At 36.2% G+C, this 23,428-nt stretch overlaps 1 protein-coding gene across 1 annotated transcript; it reads right to left on the reverse strand.

Moving 5' to 3' along the window:
• Positions 1-1,680: 1,680 nt before the first annotated feature.
• EPYC (epiphycan) lies at positions 1,681-18,972 on the reverse strand (the record flags this gene model as incomplete). Its single annotated transcript, XM_084205882.1, has 6 exons — positions 1,681-1,851; positions 3,098-3,193; positions 4,784-4,986; positions 5,581-5,739; positions 8,236-8,389; positions 18,805-18,972. The coding sequence occupies 6 exons, from the start codon at positions 18,970-18,972 to the stop codon at positions 1,681-1,683; spliced, it is 951 nt and encodes a 316-aa protein (XP_084062008.1).
• Positions 18,973-23,428: the final 4,456 nt, after the last annotated feature.

Here is a 23,428-nt window from a genome sequence, read left to right on the forward strand (position 1 = left end):
ATACAAGAAGATTTTCCTGTTTTTAATTTTTTTATTTCTTCTTTAGGTTGATTTAAAAACTGCAAACAAAATACCAAAGCCAACCAAACAACCCTCTCAACAAAAACAAAAGCAAAAACATTTCACATGATCTTCCTTTGTTTTTATCATCAAAGAGTTTTCCATTCCTTCAGCTTTCATTAAAGATGAAAGGGAAAAAAAATGTTACCAAACAAGTAAAGATAAGTCTCATCTACCCGTAGTGTCAGGCTTAGGTATGATTTCAAGTGTCACTATTTATCAACACACGATGGCAGTAGCAGTCCATGAAATGAGTAGCTGATGCTACATGAGTGAAACTAAATCTGCCTAAGGACTTTTTTTCTGGACATAGCTACAGTCTTTGCTTATGAATATTGGCAGTTCTGAGCCCAGCTCCACCAAAAAATTAGAAAAAAAAAAGAAAAACAGGAAGGTTCACAATCTTTCCTTGATCAAGGTGACCCTAGATATTATCCCAGGTATAGTTTGTGATCCCCCATGTTAGAAGTGGCAAATGGGTGCTTTCATTAACCATAATGACTTTTTGGAAAGCTTTCTGGCTTATAATGTTGATTATAGCAGGTCCTGCAGTCATTCTTTATCTCTTGCTCATTTTGGGGATCTCCTCAAGTCAAAGATTTCTCTAGCAGCCCATTTAGCTTACAACACTCTTATCTGTGATCAATTTTGAGTGAGGTATCAAAGGTGCTTACTGGAGAGCCATATTGACTAAGCATACACAACTTCTTTCAAATTGCATTGCCACTTCGGTTTCATTGCACCAAGGGAAAGTCTTTTAGAAATGTGGCTTAATCCTCACAATTATGAGTTTGGTTTAATGTCATTACTTGTCTCCCTGTTGAACCCTGAGAGCAGAACATGTCTTCACATATTTACTTTCAGGTGAGATATTTGCAAGAAAATAGACATTTGACATCAACTCCCTGCAACTTAAAAGTAATTACATGGTCGAGATTCTTGTGGATCTCCCAAGCTGAGTCTGTGGCTGAAGGAGTATTTGCACTGGTCAATGGATTGTGCTGCTGAGGTAACCCTGTCTGCTTCCCAGCTCTAGAACCCAGCAGCAGAAATAGCTGCATCACTCCAAAAAGCCTAAGTTAACAGGGTTTACCAAGAATCTCATCATCATTACAATGATAAATTATTACTGCAAAAATATAGATAGATTATGGGAGGGTAATCTGAAGGGAAGATTCTGTTTTCTGAAGAAAACATGTTTTTTGGAATATTGCTAATACTTTTTCAAAATGAAGGGACCTTCAAGGAAAGAAGTAGAAAAATAGATATATCTTTGAGGGAATAATATTTAATTAAAATAAAACCCAATAAAGAATCAATTGTGTACACAATTTTATTTTTATTTCTTTATTCACCATGTAATAGACTTTAATATGTAAAAATTATTTAAATTTAGACTTCATACATTAGATCTGAACAATTCAGCAAAAAATTTTGTATTTGCATTGTTTTTGTAGTAAAGTATTTTTCTTGATATTGCTAAATAACTTGCAGTTGGGTAGATAATGGATTTGTCTTTTAGCATTTCATCTCTCAGTATCTCAGTAATAAATTCCAATATGAACAGAAATATTTCTCAAACAAATGATGTTTGTAAAAATCCATCTAGGTTGATGTAGCTTAGATGAGGTTACCAACTGGCAAACGGGGTAGACACATGTATGCATAAGGTGTTTTGCTCAGGTTGATGGGATTACCATCCAGCCTGATGTCTTCAAGAGCCCGACGCACATACGTAAAATCTCTCCTTTTGCAGAAAGTGTCTTCATGCAACTCTTGGATGTTGTTGTTCTAAAAGAAAACAAGCAAACAACAAAGGAACTATAAGAATAGTTACCTGAAAGTAATTTTTTACTCTGAAACACTATTTATGGATGTATTTTCAGTGTCTAGAGAGATACTTGCTTAAACTCAGGGGCCCAGTTGTGGCAGCAAGTCATCAACAGAGAAATCTTCCAAGCAGGGGAAAATTTCTTGGCCAATGTAAAACTTCAGAACTAAGTAACTCAAACCATGTAGCAGAGACAGGCTTTGAAGGAGGAGCCTGCTAGAAGCATAGAACATTTTCATTTCCAGATTATAGTGAAGAGCCATATTAAGACAAATTTGATCCATGATAGGCCAGTCCAAAAATCATAGAAACATAATTATCATCCTGACATCTTAATATGTGTCAACCTGCAAAGGTACAATTCTGTAATTTGATCTGTGACAATTGCTTTCCCCCCAGCCCTCTCACATTAGTTTAACTCACACCTGTATACTGGCAAAATTGAATGCTTTTTGTTTTATTCCTTTGATTTAAATTGCTCTTTACATGCCTTACATTCACTGAGCTTCCATTCTTGCAGCTAACCATTCTCAACATTGAATTGCTGGAATACAGCATTGTCAGGAAACTGGGACTAAAAATCTCATTACCTAAAATGAGGGCTGAAAATTGTTTCCTTCTCCATTCTTTTGCTAGTAAAAAATTGGTGTGGAAAAAGTCCTGCTTACTAACTTTTTTCTGTAGCACATAGCACTGAATATTTAATTTACAGGCACAAACAGTTGAAAAGGAAGTCAGCTAGCAGGCAGAGAGTTTCAATGAATTTACTTACTGAAAGATCAAGGTTAAATTATGTGAGGTGCATTACATTGCTTACTGAAAGACTTTCTGTATGATGTAATAAGTAAAAACCTCTGATAAACAAAAGTGTAAATTGGTAAAAGAGGACATAAAGGGAAAGAAGCAGAGCTGGAAAAAGTTAAAAGGAAGGATTCAGAAAGAAACTATTAGACCACAGTAATTCTAGAATTTGATTTTTGAAAAATATTGTATTACAAATTCTGAAAATGAATACTTAGCTGAGCTAAATTTTAGTTCTCTAAAAGACTGCAATCACTAATTAAGTTTATGTTTCCCATAACTTGTTTAGTCAAGTAAGAGCACTTTTGGATAAAAAGAAGAAACACTACAAGATAAATATTTGCCCTTCTGCATTGTGCATACACTTTGAGCATGATATAAAGAGCCATTTCTTTTGTAGCCTACCTGAAGATGAAGAGCTTGGAGGCTTTCAGGGAGCGGCAATGGAATGTGATCCAAGTTATTGTCAGTGATATAAAGATGCTGCAGTTCATCCAGATTCTAGAGGAATATGGAAAAAACCAGGGACAGACATATGAAAGACATATTTGAAAATCTCTGGCAAGTAAGTTTGAAATCTATCACTGCAATGAGCCCCACTGAATAGCAAATAATTTTGTTTCAGCATGATATGGTAAAAAGACAGAAATTCAAAGACAGTAATGAACTCTGATTTGCATAGGCTGAGATTGTTGCTGATAAGAGTTAGGTGTTCAGATTAAAATGAAGGGGAAAAATGTCTTTCAGATATCTATGGAATTATTAAAGATGTAGTTTTAATGATGATGTTGTTTCCTTTCTTTTGTGAAGGCTACTCAATTTTGCAGAAGTGTATTGTGTTGAAGCAAATTATAACTGTATAAGAAATGCCTGAGTTAAAAATGCATTTCTCATTCCATTTCAATAGGTAAATAATTTCCCCTTGACTTGTTGGAGGAATGAGTGCTTAGAAATCTGGCAGACACCATAGCTGGTCTGCTCACAGTGGCCTTTGAAAGGTCACAGGGATCAGAAGAAGTACCTGAGGACTGGAGGTAAGCCAGTGTCACCCCTATCTACAAAAAAGGATAAGGTGGATCTAGGGAACTACCATCAAGTCAGCTTCACCTCCATCCGTAGAAAGGTGATAGAGTGCCTCATTTCAGAGGCCATCTTCATCCCCAGGGATGATAAGAAGGTGATCAGGAGTAGCCAGCATGGATTCACTAAAGGTAAATCATGCTTGACCAACCTGATTGCCTTCTGAGATGAAACAACTACCAGAATGGATGAGGGGAAAACACTGAATATTTTCTACCCTGACTTCAGCAAGGCTTTCAGTGCTTTCTCTCATAGAATACTCTTAGCAAACTCAGGAAGTGTGGACTGGAAGAGTGGAGAGTGAGGTGGATTGAGAACTGACTGAACAGCAGATCCCATAAGGACATAATAATCAATGGCACAGTCTGGTGGGAGGTCTGCCACTAATGCTGCCCCTCAAGGTTCAGTGCTGGGCACAGTGTTGTTTAACATGTTCATCAGTGACTTGGGAGGAGGTACAGATACCTCCTCAGCAAGTTCACTGATGACACAAAACTAGGAGCAGTGGCTGATACCCTAGAAGGATGTGCTGCACTCCAGAAGGACCCCAACAGGCTGGAGAGATAGGATGAGAAGAACCGTCTGAAATTCAGCAAAGGCAAATGCAGGATCCTGCACCAGCAGTAAAGACTGGGGGTCTGTTGGAAAGCAGCTCTTCAGAGAAGGACCTGGGGGTTCTGGTGGGCAACAAGCTGTCCACGAGCCACCAGGGCTCTTGTGGCCAAGAAGGCAAATGGAGTCCTGGGGTATATTAGGAAGAGCATTGCCAGCAGGTCAAGGGAGGTGATCCTGCCCCTGTGCTCAGCCCTGGTGAGGCACATCTGGGATGCTGTGTCCACTTCTGGGCTCCTCAGGACAAGAAAGAGGCACGGAGCTCCTTGACCAGGTCCATTTGAGGGCTACAAAGATGATTGGAGGACTGGAGCATCCCTCTTATGAGAATAAGCTGCACTTCTAACCACATCCTCTGGAGAGAGGAAGAAAATACTTTCCCACCGCATCCAAACTTACTTTAAATGCCTCATTAGGTATCCCTCTGCGACCAAGCCTGTTCTTACTAACATCAATGAATGTTAAGGTAGATGGTAGCTCAGGGAGTTGCCTTATCCTATTGTCACGGAGCACCAGCTCCTGAAGTTGGGGCAATCTTCGGAAGGCATCCTTGTGGATATCTGATATGAAGTTTGCAGTCAAATCAATCCTCTTTAAATGGTCTGGCAGAGAAATAAGATACAACAGACTTATAAGCATGTATTTCCCGAAATTTAAAAAAACCCTGCCTGTGTCATTCTTTATACATCTTTCAGTGAAAGACTTCAAAGTTTAGTTTTCAGATTTCCACGTGTTTTGGGAAACTTATAAATTACTATCTTTGGAAAAATGACACTTAAAGGGAAATAAACATATTTTCTACTACCTTGTTTCACATTTCTTTATTTCAACACATTCCTATATGAAGAAATTTGATCTATTGACTTCTTTATAAAATACACTCAAACACTTTTCCAGTTAAAAAAAACCCTGAAATTAAATTGAATATTTGGGGGGTTTATTAGTTTGCTAAAGATGATAGCAAGTAACAGCAAAAAGATCAATGATCACTGTAATTTATAATAATTCAAAAGTTTGACAGAGAATCTGCATCTAATGTATGGACCGTTAGGCTCCAAATTACCAAAATACGTGTGCATTTATGTGTAAAATTTACCATAATGAAACATTATATAAAATATTTCACTATATTTTGGCTTGATATAAGCCAGAAATAATAAAAATTAAGTAGATTTCAATAATACTGCTATCCATACTTAAGTTAGCAAAGTCATTTCTGTTGATCTTCTTGATTCTGTTGTAGCGTGAATAGAAATAGGTGGTTTTCTTAGGCAATGGTGGAATAGCGTGAAGCTCACGATCATCACAGTAGACTGTGGTCCCTAGGCATGTACACAGAAGGCAAGTGGGAAGACCTGTTAAGGAATTTAAAAGAAAACACTTTGTTAGAAAGGACATGAATAAAAGTCATACATAAATTACTACATTAAAATGCTCACATAAGCAGCTAATCATCAGTCTTTGTCTATGGTAAAGTTCACTTCCCATTCTGCTTTGATTAGGAAATCATATAATTGCAACACTAAAGTGATTAAATTCTTTTTAAAATGAATTAATTTTTCTCCCTATGCCTAGAAGAACAATTAACTTGTTCTAATAAATTGTTTCTCAGACTCTAATAGACTATTTGGTGACAGCAACCAGCCGGAAGTTGATTTCCCCTTAAGCTAGCAGGTGTAAACTTCCATCTAAATGGAAGAACAATAGCTGATGAATTATATTTTCTACCTAATCTGTCTCTCTGACACTCTCTTTCTCTCCTCCCCCTGCCTTTTTATATTTCTTTCTACCTCCGTCTCTCTCTCTCTGTCCCTCACATTTACTATTAAATAAAATCCATCCTATTGACTTTGGCATATGGTCTCATTTACACCTTTATTCAGGCAGAGGTATCCCTCTAACAATTTTAACAACTGGATTGTAACACTTGTGACTGGCTTTTTGATACATCTTTTATGAGTATATTATGAGTGTACATTATGAGTATAAATCAGCATTTCTGTTTATCAGTTTTTAATCCCACAGAAATACCTTTCTGTTTCATGTTTTCTTTCTCCTTGTAGCAGATGGGGTGGTTTGCTCTTGCTATTTATAGAATAGTAGGATAATTCAGGAATATGAAAATGTTTTTATTGCAGATTAGCTTGTTCTTCAGGTCAGTTGTGGCTACGTGAGAGATGTGCCTTCTTAATCTGTCCCAATTACTTGTAGGTTATTGAGTTGCCATTTGAGGCAAGATTAAAGAATCAGTAACCAGAGTACTCTGTTATTTTTATGTGATAATCTTTACTTGGACATCCAGGAATACAATTTCCCTAGAGATAAGGATCTTTTCATGTCTTCCCTAACTTTTCTCGACAGGACAGATTAAATTGGCTGCAGAGAGTAGGTCTGATACAGGGAAAAAAAATATTCACATCTTGAACTATTCTGGCAAATCTAGACCTAAATGAATATTGTGTTAAGGATGGCTGACATTTTTTCATAATATTGCAACATAATACCATAGTATGGGGAAAGGGTTTCACCCTGTCCTATTTTTGATCTTGGAGGAGTGGTATTTTCCACCTATGTCTGGTGGACACTGAAAAAGAACAGAGGTAGGGGAAGAATTCAAAAAGATATCAACAAGAAAAATGAGTATGGCTTAATGTTACTGAGCCTTATACTTTTTATTTAGTAACAGGCCAATAGCAGCAACATCTGACAGTAAAATATGTTGCTAAAATAAAGGAAGACAAAAGAGAAATCTGATTTGATACATTACTGTCTTGAGCATTTCTTTAGTCAATGCACTACTTGATTTTCATTCAGTACTCAAAAATGTTGACATACAGAATTAATCAAAGAGAATATTTACAGGGTACAATGTAACCTTCTGATTTACAGGGTGTAATGTAATCTTGTAATTTTCAAAATTGAAAAAAAAAGTATGGACCTTCTTTCTTCTTTTTTTCTGGAATCTTCTTTCAAGTTTTCATTCCATTTTTATTTGTTTTGACAGTGTATATTTTTGCCTGGTCAAGCTCACTTGTAGTATGTACCAAAATAAGACTATGAATTATTAACTTCACTGAATACACAATTTTGTGAGCAGGAACTCTGGGTTTTATGTTTGGGGTTGGTTTTTTTCATTTCATTTTTCTTCCATGTAACTCAGCTGTAGTGTTGGGCATAGTAGAAAATAGGATTTTCCTGTTACTGTATGTTGATCACCATACAACACAAGGATCCCTCACAGGAATTGATAACTCCAGTGAACTTTGCCTACTATAATTTAGAGGAGCTTCTGACAAATGCCAAAAATTAGCAGTGCAAAATTTGTGTGGGAGAGGGACAGACTGTGTTTTGCAATTTTAATTCCCCTGCAAGATTTATAAAGTTCTTATTTCACTATAGATAGTCAGAAGAACTGAAAATTATCTCTACTAAAAAGTTCTAAGTAGTTCCCTTTCTTTAAGTTTTTCAGTTTATAGCTTTCATGGTAAAATTCTTCAACATTTCAATTATACTTTGTATGAATGCATTTATAAAAAACATGTAGTAAATCATTATAAGTAAAGACAGTTGATAATGATATTGAAATCTAAGACAGACAAGTACTGGTAGCATTGCCAACCATCAGCAAATTTTCAAGTTGTAAATCTTCTGGAACAACTGGCACAGTTGTTTTCATGGTGAAGTAGTATGGAAACCTTTTGACTAGGTACCTATCTGACTTTGGAGGAGTATTCAAGATAGATTCTTCAGTAAGAGACATACAGAAACTATGTACCTCATTTTCAGTAAAAAAGAAAATGATTTGCTCAAAATCAACACTACACACAGAAACATTTCTCTTTCCTACTAACCATCTTGAGTCTGGGGTCCAAGAACCCCTGACCCCTGTGCTGAAGACCCATCAATTAATTTTGGTGTTGATGCTTCATCCTCAGTTTCTTCTGTCAATGGTGCAGAAGAATAACTCTCTTGAATTACAGAAGGTAGTTTTCTTCCAATATCTGCCTAGGAAAAATTAAAAGGAATTGTTACTGTTTGCTTCCCTTGGAAGCTGTTTCTCTTGCAGTTATTCATATTCTTCCACTAGAGGTCACATATTTTCTGAGATTTAGTGCTGGAGCTGCATTTTATCCAGGAGCTGTAATGAATTCTGATGATATAAAAACAATTAATGAAAATCCAATATACTTGTTCATTTTTTGTCTGTATTTTGTGTGTTTTTAATGTATGCACACATGCATATACTTCATTACTAAGAATATATGCTAGCAAAATTATTTTTCCATATTTATTTAAAGATAAATTAGATTTGTGATAAAAATTGATAAACTGTCTGTAAAAAAGGAAAATTTGCTATGAAATATCAAAAGGGGGCAAGCAATTTACCATAAAATTGTAAATTGTACCATCATAAATCCAAATCCAATATAGGTGTGCAGGCTCTGCTTAGAACTCTAACATGATTTTAAAGTATTACTAAAGAATTCTGAACATGATTTAAAAATATTGCTAAATAATTCTGAACTCCAACTTCACATTCAACTTTCTAATATGTTTAAGACTCTAGTTAACTTCCTTCATTAGTAACTATATTATGTAGTATGAAAAAATTGATATAGATAAAAATATTGGATAAAACCCTGGTTTAAAACACTTATAAAATTTAGAAGATCCTTGCATGGAACTAGAAAACCTATTTTTTTGCCCTTCAATCAACATAACTAATCAAAGCATTTCTATCTGTCAGGGTAACTCTAATTCTAAAAATACATTCTGTTGATTTTCTTATATGACAATTCAGGATAAAAATTAAGATATAGCAATCTTCTTGTATCCCATCACCGCTCATAAAGAGTATTGTGGACTTGCCAGGCTTGTTGCAGAGGGGTCTGTGTTAGCAAAGAGGCAGAGTTGTATTTTGTAATCACCCAGACAGCTGTGTGATCTTTGCAAGTCACTTTCCCAGTGTATCTTCATTTCCCCATGTGTAATAATATTGTTCAGCTGAGCCAGAGCCCCTTTTGAAAGTTCACTCTTTGTTCCTTAAATCTAAAACAATTAGTATCATTATAGAGTTTTACCCATCTGAGGTGCTGTTAAAAATGTAGCTAATTGTGGAGACCCAGGGGGGCATCCTCTAGTTTAGGGAGACAGGAGAATCTTCCCCCAAAAGCTGTTAGACCCCATTGGCTCCTACCCCTGTTCCTATGTCTGTTCCTATGTCCCTGAGCCACTCCCTCCCTATTCCCTGATTTGCCCTCATCTTTGTACTGCCTCAAGACCAGTTCACCCCCTGCCCCTCGGATGGAGAGAAACCCGGACCCTTCATGTGTGTGCCTGGGACCTGAACACCTCACCGGGCGGCTGATAGAGCATCTGTGGATGCCTTGCAAAGGCCCTTTTTGCTTCCTTACCCTGGGCTTTGCTAGCAGCAATTCAGGCTGCAACCAGCAATGCATTTAATTCTGCAGGTGCTGTACCCCTCTGCTGCACTTAGCACTCCTTATCTTTTTCTAAGACACAGCCAAATACAGAAATTTTGCCACAGTATCATTATTCCAAGTGCAAAGGCACCAAAGCCCAAAATTCTGCTTCAGTTTTCATCCACTGCAGCTTTCTAGCATAACACCACCACAAAACTGAATCCTGAGTCTTTCACCTGACTGAGCATCTCCTTTTTTGACACCATCCCCCAGCTACTGCTTTCTTTTCTGTCTTCATGAAGAACCAGTTGTTGAAATCAATCACAGTAGCGTTCATAAATTATAATTGTAAAAGACAGGTAAAAAGTAATTGACTGGCCAAATAGTTAGGATTTTTAAAATTTGATTTTGTATGTAGACTATAGAAAGAACGAAAACACCTAACATCTGGATTCCAAGCACAGGCAAATCGTTGTTGTATTTGATCCCTATTTGAATCTCTTCATATGCATATATATTTCATATGTAACCAGCAGCTCAAGGGATCTAATTCTGCCCTTCTGCTCTGGGTTCTTGTGGGACCCCACCTGCAGTACTGCACCCAGCACTGGAGTCTCCAGCGCAAGGAGGACATGGGCCTGTGTGGAGCAAGTCCAGAGGATGAAGGCAGTCTGAGAGAGTTGGGGTTGTCCAGCCCAGAGAAAAGTAGATTTTCAGTGCCTAAAGGGCACCTACAAGAAAGCTGGAGAGAGACTTTTTAGAAGGACATGTAGTGATAGGACAAGGGAGAATGGCTTGAAGCTGAAACTTTTGTATATTATTAAATTCTTTACTGTGAGGGTGGTGAGGCATTGGAAATGGTTGCCTAGAGAAGTTATGGATTCCCTTGCTCAAGGCAAGGTTGGATGGGGTTTTGAGTAACCTGGGCTAGTTCAAAGTGTCCCTGTACATGGCAGGGGGGTTGGAAGTAGAAGATCTTGGTCCCTTCCAACACAAACAATTCTATGATTCTATGAACTGTGAAAATTTTGGAAAAAAACACTTTTCATCTCATAATAGACTATCTTGCAGCATAGCTATATATAATTACAAGCAGTATTAAGCATTATGATCCTGGATTGCCTTAGAACATCAAATAACTACCTAAAATCTAATTTTTTTGTACATAAATAATGTGGTTTAGGTTATATAATGGCAATAGGTTCAAATATTTTATATCAATTAGTTTCACTGAAGACAGAGAACATGAAAGCAATAAAAAACCAGTAAGCACTCTGAACCACATAGGCTCAGATTTTAGGTTTTCTGTATATTCTTTCATTGTAGTCTACTAAGCCACAGATGCTAATACTAATTAGAGTTTATGGATAAAATGCCCCAACACAGTTGCAAAGTTCACAAAATGCAAGGTAATCAAATGAGCAAGATGACCTTCAGCTGAACTGAGTAACTTGAGTTGATGTAAGTAAGAGTAGGGATGTACCTTGTCCTTTTGTGCAGACAAATACACAGTGTTACCATCTGCAGCACTGACAGTAGACAGCTTAACCAGGAATGGACTTGGGGACAAATCAAAAGAAGGTTTTGGGAACAAAGGAAATGGGACAGATGTTCTCCGAATGGAGGAAGCCTAGAGGGAGAGATACATTCCAGACTTTTATTGACCCAGGTTAGTGCTGCACTAAAGTTCTTGCACATGCTGTCTACTTCTTCACCAGATTTGTGGCAATCAGATAAGAATCCCTCTTCTGAACTTTGGAATTAAATCCAGAGATTTAAGATCTGTTAATGTCTTTATATGCAACTATTGTTCTACTGAAAGTGATATTCTGTAGAAGAGTATTTTCAAGATAGGCTTTGTAAATAGCCTTCAAACCAAAGATAATTTTTCTTTCACTTATTATGGAGTTTTGGTCATCTACACTGACTGCCACCTCTCTGAATACCTGGGGCATGCTTTATGGAACTTACTATCTTGGGATTTGTTATTTGCTTTATGCTTTCTGAGGGTTCTTAGTAATTAATCACTGCAGCTGTTGGGTAGCAAACTGGAGGTGTTAACCTCTAGTACTTCCATTTCTATGCTGTTATCTCTTTCTTACTGTAGGATGTTACCTAGATTTGCAGATACACAGTTGAAAGTCTCCCAGAAGTTTCCCTGCAAATGCACTATGGGGTTTAGGGAAACTGTTCCAAATAGCTTTATCTATTCAGTGTTCTGCAGTTATGTCATAAGAAAATAAAAATTATTGATGTTAACATAATGATGTTGCATTTTTATACTTGCAACAGAATAGGAATTCATTGACATATGTGTTTTACATACCAGACTCAGAGCAGTATTTTCTTGCTGTACATAACTTGGACTTGAACCAGTGACCTAAAGGTAAAAGTCTGTTTCCCATTATTGGTCATCTGATCCATGCAGCTTTGTATCTTTTACAAGTTTGATAAATCATGCAAGATTGTAACAAGACAAAGATGTTTCTTGGACTATATGCTGTACAGAATAATCCCTCATTTTCCAGATGTTTGTTTATTTTTGGCAACTGGACTTAAATTTAAAAAAATTGAAACATGATTGAAAAATGATTGTATATGACTTAATGGCATTATTTTCCATAGGATTTTTTGGAGGGAGGTGGGAGCCTGGAATTAGGCAGGGAGTGGACTTGTATTTCATCTGGTACTTTAAGAAATATTCTTTGTGAAAAATCACAAAGCAGGAAGAACATTGTAGAGAAATACAATAAAGTGTGTTTGCCAATATCTACAAGTCTTCAAATCTGCCTTCCAAGACAGTTTTAATACACGGCATAAGAAAAAACTGAAAGGGTATCACATCACTTATCTTTAGCCATCTATGTGGTTAATAGTTACCCTACTCTGTCTTTGGAATCAATCAAGAGATTTAGAGAATACCAGTGCAGATTAGTCCCAGAGCATGACAAAGGACAGTGATGTCTTTCCTAAGATTGCATGGAGTACCTACTTTTTTCCTCATCCTCTATTTATCCAATGTGACTCCATTTTCCAATGAAAGTTCTTAGCGTGGCTGGCCAATTCAGAGGCACTTTCAGACCAGGAAGTTGCAAAAGTCAAGAATCAGAACACATCAGTAAGTGATAAAATGCAATTGATAAAATCCAACTTGCTACTTTCCATCCATAGGCTGGTATTTATTTTATATTAGCATTGCTTCACAGTCAGTATAGAATGAGACAAAACTTCGGAAAAGCAGCTCCAGACATTGGCTACAGAAATTCCTTTTAGAATGGGCTCTTTAAGTATCTGTATCTCATAGTAAAAGAGGCGCGACAAACAAACAAAAGACTAGGAGAGGCTCAGGAGTTTAAATTTATGTGGTTTTTTTATGTGTCTATTTTATGTCTACATCTTTTAGGATCAAAGTTGATGTATGACATGTGATAAGTTTAAATCCACAGGAGAATTCTGAAGTGTGTTCTGTTTCAGTGTTTCTTTTACTGAAAAAAAAATGCCTTTAATACACAAATAAAAATTCAAAACTTAAAAATAGTCATTTTAACCTTGAAGGGACAGTTGTCCCACACACTGACCCATCAAAAGGAACTTGTTTCTCCCACAGCTGTTTTGAAACTAACAAAGGCTAACATGAAAATGTCTAATTATGGTAGAAGTTATTTGTAGAATCACAGAATGGTTTGGGTTGGATGGGACCATAAAAATCATCTATTTCCAACCCCCTTGCCACAGGCAGGGAGGTTTGCTTTCCTATCCAAAAGTGGCCTAAACTTGTTCTTGAAATTTGCATGTAAAGACTTCTTTTCTCCTATTGTTCTATCTTAAAAAGAAATGCAATTGTTAGTCACTGCAGACAAGTGAATAACAAGAGCTGTAGTCAAAACCTTTCTGAAAAACTAGAAAAATTCCTATTCAGGGATAAAGCTTCAAATGATGAGTTTGATTCTCTGATCAGGTATGTGGCCATCTGACTTGTACATTACTTGTTCCAATTAATAGGTTTTTAAAAAAATGTATGTGATATTCTGAAAAGTCATTGTATATCCACTCTGATGTCTCTCATTTAATCAGATACCAACCACAAAGACAGGAACAGCAGTGTAAGCCTCTGTCAACTCTGCAGAATGGCAAGAGTGAGTTCTTGCTCAAGCGTGGCTCCTGTTCACAAGTGGTGTGCCAACAGGAGAGACATTTTGAGTGTATGCACACAGACATGAGCAAATATGTGTGTGGAACTCGAGTTTTGAGCTTTGTGCAGGTGCCAAAATGCCCTATTATTAGTTTGATTCAAATTCAACAAGCTATCAAGTAATGCTAATCAAAATGCATCAAATATTAGACTTTCACAGTGTTTCTTTCTGAATATGTTGTGGATCATATTTTACAGCTCACCTCTTGTGTGTGAACAGACCCAGACCAACCTGTGTTTAACTCCCTTACTTTTCTGCCTATTCAGTGCTAAGAAAACCATTCTTAATTAAGTGCTCCTTTGCTTTTCAGCCTCACTGATAGCCTATCTTAGCAATGAAAATATTTTTCTGATGCTCCTATGTTTTTTCTTCTTATTTTTCTTAGTTTTTCCTACCTAAAGAAAAATTGACTGATTATATTTAACAGACATTGTGATAAAATTGCAGTGCCATTTTATTAGGCATTAGTAGCTGATGTTCATAAGAATCTCTCTCCACAATTTGTTTTTCTCACATATTTTCCAAATAGAGTTTTAGTTTCAAAGAGGTAAAAAGTGAGAAGCTCACACAATAATTCCTTTGAGAGTCTGGCTTGATTCTATTCATTTTAAAGAAGGAAATCTCTCTTTGTATATGCTTTCAGAGCAATTGGGAGACCCAGTCTTGACTGTGGCCTCTGGACCTTATCATGATATAAATATTAATTCAAAATACTAATGAACTGTAAAGAAAAGGGGAGATAGATCAGTTCATATTTATACTGTTACTGTCTGTTTCAGAAGATAAATCCAACACAAAGCTTGTACACTTACGGTGACATTTTTTTGCTGTAGCTTTCTCCTAGAGGACCTTGGAATTCTTTCCTTGACAATAGGCTTTTCTGCTACACTGCCTTTCTTTAGCCATTATCTGTGAAAGAGTTGATACTGCTATCTTAATGTCTCTATGTACATTTTATTTCTGAGTGATATATTACTTTAAGTTTTTCCAGTAATAATTTCCATTTGGATGCAAAGCATTAGCTAGGTCTTCCATGTCTCACTAACCTGGGACCTTGGAAACCAGAGATTTTATAATCCATAATGTCACCTAACACGTGACAATGCATAGGTTTGATTGAGGATTCAATACAATTCTCACAAGTAATTCACAGCTGCAACTACTTTCCCCATGCAAATATTTGCATTAAAAAAATATTCCACGTATACATTACTAACCTTTCCCAACTTTAAGGTAATTTCAGAATCTATGACAAAAATAGACTTCAAGTGAAGAACATCAAGACCCATTATCTAGAAATGTTTTCAGAAAAATGTTTTCAATCCAATGTATATACACACATGCACTCTACACAAGAAACAATATTTCCAGAGTATGAGAATTAGCAAAGTCATGAACTTGGACTCAGTCACCCTGACTTAACTATATTAAGATTGTAAATTCTCATACTAAGCCTGAAACACGTCTAGGGTTCGTCAAAAGTTATTTGAGGAAGATAGGTCTGTGGGGTACAATTAACTTTCCCCATGGCATTCCTCAGTGCTGTGCTTTGTATTTTCAGCTGAAAAGGTGTTGATAGTGCACCAGTGCTCAGTACCTGCTGAGCAATGCTGGCACAGCACCAAGGCTGCCTCTCCAGCATTCCCCTCTCACCAGTAGGGCAGGGGAGGTCAAGATCTCGGGAGGGGATACAACCAGGACAGGTGACCCAAGCTGAGCAAAGGGATATTCATCGATATGGCATCTGGTCAGCAATAAGAGCTGAGAGAAAGGAGGCAGTGAGGGTAGGGGGTGGGCTTTATTATTAGGGTGTTTGTCATCAGGAACACCTGCTACACGTACTCAAGGCCTACTTCCCTGGAAGTGTTTGGCCGTCACTTGCTGACGGGAAGTAGAAGAAACAAATCTTTTGTTTCCCTTTGCTTCTGCGTGCAACCTTTGTTTTTCTTCATTAAATTGCCTATGTGTCAACTTCCAAGTTTTTAACCTTAATTTCTTAACCTGTCTGAGAAGGGGGAGTGAGAAAGCATTTTGATGGTCACCTTGTTGGCCAGCTAAGATCAACCCACCTCAACAGATATCCCAAGAGAATGATTTATACTTGTCTTGGAGCATGGTATTGGGATGCCAAGCCTAATTTTTAAGATAGAATGAGTGGAAAGAATCCCTTTCTAATTATCTTCAGGTCTTTCCACACGTAGGTGATTACACATCGAATGTGTGATTACAGGATCTAATAGTCTGGAAAAGGACAGGTTGACACAGGTGCTTTAGTTTAACTCTTTGAGGTGCACAGGTTAACTTTTACTTCAATTCACATTGAAATTATCAGGAGTAGCATCTGAATGCATCTGAGGTACTAGAACTTGTCAGTTTCTTGGACCTTCTGCTAATCAGTTGGATACACAACCTTGCTAAAGTTTGCATTTTTGCCAATGAGTCTAAAAATGGATGAAACAAAATGGCTTCTATTTGCGCATAACTGCATTTTCAAATCTTAAATTGAAGACAGCAACACAGAAAATGCTATTTGAGTTTTTTCTCCACTACTTCAAAAGCCTGAATACATGATTCAGAGCTCTCTAAATGGAAATTCAAGTCTTAAAGAGTTACTGCACACAGGCTAGATCTGTTGAAGGCCTGCTGGTTTTCTGGGTCTCTGTGGTATTGCTCATCATGTAAACTATGCATAATAAAAACTAACCTGTGACCTTGAATAAATATTTTACACATAGATCCACTTGTGTTGTTCACATCATTATGATAACAATATTTAAAGCAGTAAAGTCATAACCACAATCAAGAAATCAAACATATTCTGCTTAAAACTTGTGTGACATCAGTAATATCACTTGCAAGATTAAATTATAACTTGCAAGACTGACATGCCCTATCAAATAGTACACTGACACGTCTATAAAGTTTTATTGATTTCTACAGCACTAACCACTCATATCTCCTGGGATATGGGGAACTATGAATGCTTAGGATTCTCTTGGGTGGTACATGGTATTAGGAATGTAAGCAAAAAAAGATTTTGGCTAAACATCTATGAAAAAAAGGCTCTCACAGTGAGGTCCATCCATATGCAAAACAAAATTCTGTTCAACTGCTGTGTTGGATGAACTTTACCTGATGAATTTTAAAAAGGCTGTCTGAAGAGCTCAGTAATGGAAGATAATCCTGCTCTGGAAAAGAAGCTTACCACTTTACCCTGACTCTGCCTATTCCATGCCTTCTAAAAAAACAAAAAATCCATGTTGGGATCTTGTATCTTTTCTTGTTGGGTGCAGCATCAGTCATCCTGAATTTCCTTTTGGTTGGAAAAGAACATCAAAACCTTGCTTTATCTCTATCCTTCATTCAGAAACTTGGAAAAGGCCAGCCCATGTTTTGGTGTTATAGGACCTCACAGAGAGAGCACAGCACAGGAGAATCCCACCTACCATTAAATGCATTACTAAGAAATCTGTTGTTGAATGGGAAAAACTCAGTGATCAGGCACATTCAAAATAACTGCTCCCATTTCTGGGAAGGAAGTCATTTCTGTTGGAATGATAAAGGCTTCATTTCTAAGAGCAAAGAGAGATAGAAACTGTGGTTTATTAATCAATGTGAAATAGAACGCAGCAGCTAAAATTGTTAGTGACATTATCAGGAAAGTGAGCTCAAACAGAATCAAGTAGGGCACAAGAGTGGCACAAGAGAAACAGGCCAAAGGCAAGGTAAGTTCCTTGCAGCAAAGTTCTTCTCAATCCCTCTTGGATTGAAAATTTATTTCCTACAAATTATAAGGTTCTGAATTTAGTGCTAATTTTAAGATTATTTTTATCTCTTCAGTTCTCCTGTTTTGGAATATAGTTATTCTTAAATTGTCTCTGTCCTTTGATTTCAAAGCTGTTATCCAATTTCTACCTCAATGATGAAAGAATAGCTGCTGTCCCTCCTGCTGTAATCATGAATCTTTCAAAGGATTGTATTTTCATGAATTATGCATTGTTATGTGAAAAAACACTAAAACTTTATGTATAAAAATACCACGTTATTTAAATGTTATAGTTTTTACTCAACTTCTATCACACGCAATCCTGAATCACAGAGTGCTTATGTTACCTTCAGGTAACATAATGTCTAATCAGCAGGGAGAGAAAAAAAAAAGTAGCCTTTTAGTAATTGTAAAGAAATAAAGGATTGTAGAAGAGGAAGGAAACATTTAAGTCAAGAAGTGGAGCCCCTTGCTTCTACAGGCGACATATCTTACCCGCTCATACTGTATCAGAATTTCAACAGGTTTTTTTCAGTGATTTTTTTTACTTTCCTGTGTTTAAATTCAAATGTTTTCCCTTTCTTTTTTCTTCCTTCTGCCACTTTCGTAGCAGCAAGAGAAAACATTTGCATTTATAGCCTGACCCATTTGTAGTGAACACAGACCTAAGGAAACAGAATTTTACAACCTCATTTAATGGGAAATGCTGGAAATCCTGTCTCAAGTGCCTCCATGCATCACCCAGACAGATAAATTACAATGATGATCTCCAACAGAATTTGTGGAACTGCATGGAGACCTGAGGAAAGCATGGTACCTTTCACCTATTCTTAAAGATTACCACAAATAGAACCCAGAAAAGTTAGAATATATTTTGGCTGTGTTTGTAGGTTAGGGGAAAAGTGAATGAACTGCAAAGGCAATAGAAACCACATGAGAAGATTTGTCAGATAAGTAGTTTCATGGCAAAGAAAAACTGATCAGTAACTACTGCATTTATGCACTTTGGAAAGACAGAATAAATTAAGTTCTATTTACCTCTACTTGGTCAGACTGCTTGTTTTCATGATAGGCAAATGGATGAGGCAGCTCTCCAAGTGGTATGTCATAAAACTCAGAATCATAAATTATGGTATCACTGATAGGGGCAGCTACAACACACTCAAAGATAAAAAATCCCAGGAAAACATTTACAAAGGTCTGCATTCTGTTTTCTTTTCTGAAAGAGAAGAAAATGGACAGATGGTAGGTACTCTGGTGTTGACAGGGAACCTGTGACAATTTAATGTCATAAACACAGTACTTATATGTAAACCCCGCAATATTTCTGATGAATAATTAACATTTATTTATGGTGACTCAGTAGTTTAATCTGGTTTTCTTCATGAAGAGTCTCTGGAGCTGAGAATTTTTCCTAGTGCTTTGGCCATAATCATAGTCATATAATTTAGAAAAGATGTATGGAATTTTATTGCTGTAAAAATAAACATCTGAATGATAATTTTACCCTTTCATCTAACTTCACCTATTTTCATTGCAATTAGATATGAACTTTTGAGAAACTAGAGAAAAGGTAAATTATTATATTACTTGTCTCTATCCCAATAAATAATCTTTTGGAATGTACAACAATGTAATATTATATCTCTCCTCCATCGTAAAAAACACTAAACAGAATGAAACAAAGAAACCAACCTGTTATAAAACATTATAAACTCTGTCATTTCTAGATAAGCATTATCAAAATGCTTTTCACCCGTCAGTTGTTTTGTCAGAACATAATTTTACTTGGTGTGGCACATCTGGACCATACTTTTGCAAAGGTCTTGGGAGCAAAATAAAAAATAATATGTTGCCCATGGGATAGTAACACCAGTACTCTGAATTCCTTCATTATTCAATCAAAACCATTTTTAAAGTAGTGAGAAATTGTGGTGTGGTGTATTCACCTGTTCTCCTTGGAAAATAGAATTGTAAAACTGAATTATCACCTATTTAAAGTTCTGTAAAATTGAATTATCACCTATTTAAAGTTCCAGAATTTAGTAAAATGGTAGAATATTCATGCTAGGCTTGAGAAGTAGTGTTTATGCGTTCACTTTTCCTTGTAAATTATGCATTCACTATTATCATATAAGATGCCTGACACAAGGCTCTATTCAGCATTCTTTACTTACATTTTTATTTGTCTACAACTCACATTAATTTCACCAAAAGCACAGGGATAATAAGCAATGCATAAGTCTAATAAACTGTATTCCTTATGTGATGCCGTGATACACACTCTTAAATATTTAATTTCAGAATTGTAACTACTTATAATGAAGTACAAGAAATACATGAGACTTTTTTTTAATGTATGTACTGGGCAACAAGCTGAATTTTAGCTTCATGAAAAGAGGTCTTTATAAAGTTGGTTTAGGCATGAGGATATGAAATTCCTCTGGGGATGGTCAGTAACACAAGGCGTTCATTTTTCTCTCATTTTCTTTATTCAGAAAGACTTCAGCTGCTGCTGGAAGGAGCTAGAGTCACTGGGTCTTCTCTTTGAGAAAGCTTAGATGAATTTCACCTTTCAGTATTAACTTCCAATATTACTAAAAGTATTCTGCTTTATTAAAAAAAATAAAGTAAAATAAAATAGAAATGCAATCAATGTCTGAAATAAGCAAGTATGCTAGAATTAGCAAGTTTTTGTTGGTCTTTGTTTTCTGCTGCCTATTTTTGATGGAATTGGTTTTGGTCTTGCTTTTCCTTTCCATGTCATTTATCTCAGATGATTCAGCTATAGAGGGTGTTATCTAGCAACCCAAAATGTACTACTAACATATATGGTGTAATTTTTCCTCTGAATAAACAATTCTTAAATAAAAAATTGTTCACTACGCATAATTGTTTGCATGCCACAACTCCTAAAAATAAAAGATTTTTAAAGGGTATAAGGCTTGGTAAGTATGAAATTTTGCATATATAGAGACAAACCCAGCAAATATCTGTGGAAAAAAAAAGTTTACCTATGGCTATATTATCTGCACTAATTTGCACGGTTTGCATGTCTCTATTTCCCTTTCATGTAATATATTGGAATGCACTGTAGAAATATTGGCATCTGCAGTAGCTGTAAGATCAAATATTTTGATGAAGATTATGTACACCTCTCACAGGAAGGAATAAGACATATCCAGGGAAAAATAAATAGTCTCCACAATCCACAAGCTTTGAATCAGTATTAAGCATGATAAAATAAAACAAATACTAGTATTTCCAGCGATAAAAATTCAACTAAGAGAGAAGTGCCAAAACTTACCTTTAGCTTTCACTGTCTCAAATAGGATGGAGCTACTCAGAATGCAGAGCCAGTGCTATTAGACCCTGACCAATGGCAGTGGCATTCTGCAGCTGTGGGAGGTAGTACAGCTTCTACCCTCAGCTGAAGACCTCAGCCCAGGGAGTTTCTCAGACTTCAAACACCTTTAATATATGATCTTGCTGAACTGAATTTTTTGGAATGTCAAACAAAGATCTTTTGTAAGGAAATGGCATTTATTTCACATGACAGTTTTTTTACCCCTTCCCCTCAAATTTCTTGCTGCTCCTACCAATATAGCAATAAGTTGTGTTCTGGAAACAACTTTTTTTATTACCTGATAACCTACAAATACAAATTTGTCCAAAATCAAGCCTTAAGCAAATTGAGTTATATATTAATATTTCCCTATATGTAACATCTCTATTTTGTGACTTATTATATGTGATAATGTTTAACAAATTTCCATCAACTGCAGGTATTATCTGGTATGTATTCAGAGGTACTTTCCCCCCACCTCCTTTACTTTTCTGTGAGTACTTACGAAGCAATGCTCATAGAATACACTATTTCAAGTGTTTCCCTTCCAAGAGGAAATGCCACTTTCTTAATTGATATAAACCTCTATCATAGGCTGCAAATAATGGGCATACACTCTAGTATAATGCGCTCTATTACACCAGAAAAAAAATTTTACTATATTAGCATGCCAAGCTGTGTCTTTTCCTAACTGGTTGTGTTTTCTTTATTATCGGTTCCTACTTAATTCTTTACTTTTATATTATCAATATTTGTACAACATCCACCTATTCCTCTGAATGTTTTCATCATTTTTCCAACTCTTCAATGAAATATTCCTTCTAATACTGTCAAAGTCCAATATTATCAACAGAACATCTCCTGTATCTTTGGAGGGATGTAAGATTAATGTATAAGATCCAATGTGCTAAGGAAAATTTATTCCCTTTGCTTTATGTAACTCCCACAGCAATTTTAATTTTTTTTCCAATAAGGCCATCCTAGTGGACGAAATTTGCATGAGGCACTGAAAGAACATCAAGAATTTTAAGCCACGTGCCTTGTGGCAAGAATCCAAGATGTTTGGCCAATAGGTCAAAGGGTAGAAGAGCAATAGCTCTGTTAGCAGGTAGTAGAGGTTAGGATGTTGTGGGACATACCAAATAGCTCTAAGTATCATGTGCTATTTTGGCAATTGAGTCAAGTCTGCAATGGCTTTTAGAATATGACCACTCTTGGATGACAGACTTCTTTCTTAGCAAGGTTTAGCATGAGTTGCCTCTATGAAAATCAAGGTCTTGAATCATTAAATCAGGTATTTTTAATTTCTTTTTTCACAGTCTTTCCCATTGCAAAAACATCTTCTTCCATGAAGAATCATGGCAGTAAGTAGAGTGAAAACACCACACTACTGTGTCCTGTTGCTCTTCTCTTTCTTCAGATCAGTAGCCTCAGTTTACTCCTCAATTTAATGATCTAGTTCCTTGCAATGCCTGTGTATGCTCCTTCCTGACAACAAAGCAAACATCTGTACCTGCTTCAGTAAAAAATTTGTCATTCACCTTCTTAGTGCTGCTGATAATTTTTATGCTGCTCCATTTGCAAGTAGTTAGCATTATTTCACTTTTCAGTATAGTATTTTCTGCTGCGCATGGTAATTTAAGATTTATTCTGCTAAATCCTCACTTCCAATGTGTCTCCTTCATTTACAAAACATATTCGCTCTAGGCAGGTCCAATATTCATGGCTTTCACTTGTGCATAAGATCCCAATTTTTTATTTTTTGTTGAAGGAAAATTCTTATCTGTAACAAGTTATTAATATAATTATTAATGTTTGTCTTCATTCTTACACAACTAAGTAGATTTAGGCATACTGAGAGCCAGGGCCTACAGAAACCTTTGTATCTGTAGGTTTGCTTTTTTTTGTTTTATAATACCAATGAAGTTCAAACCACTTTGTGTCTGGATCTTAACTTTGATTTTAGGGGTATACTGTACTCCTGCCAGAATACAACATGCTTTGCTAGCCTTGTTTTCCAGAAACACTAAGCAAGTAAAATTAATTGAAAATGTTAACTTACCAATGTTGGATTTCTGCTTTTTCTTGGAGCTAGGGAAACTTATCTGAAAAAGAATATATTTTATAGAAAGAATTTTACAAGCTTATGAGAATGATAGTTCGCTAAGCACACAAATAAGAAAAGAGTTTTATTTATTTTGGTTTATGCTTTAAAGAACAAGAATGTGGAGATTGAGTGGTGTATCTGTAGGAGACATGCCTTAGTTGATGCCAAAATTAATGTTTGGCAATTTGTTTGAGCTTGGATGACAGAAG

The sequence above is a fragment of the Fringilla coelebs genome (genome assembly GCF_963513975.1).
Source record: "Fringilla coelebs genome assembly, chromosome: 5".
NCBI lineage: Eukaryota > Metazoa > Chordata > Aves > Passeriformes > Fringillidae > Fringilla > Fringilla coelebs.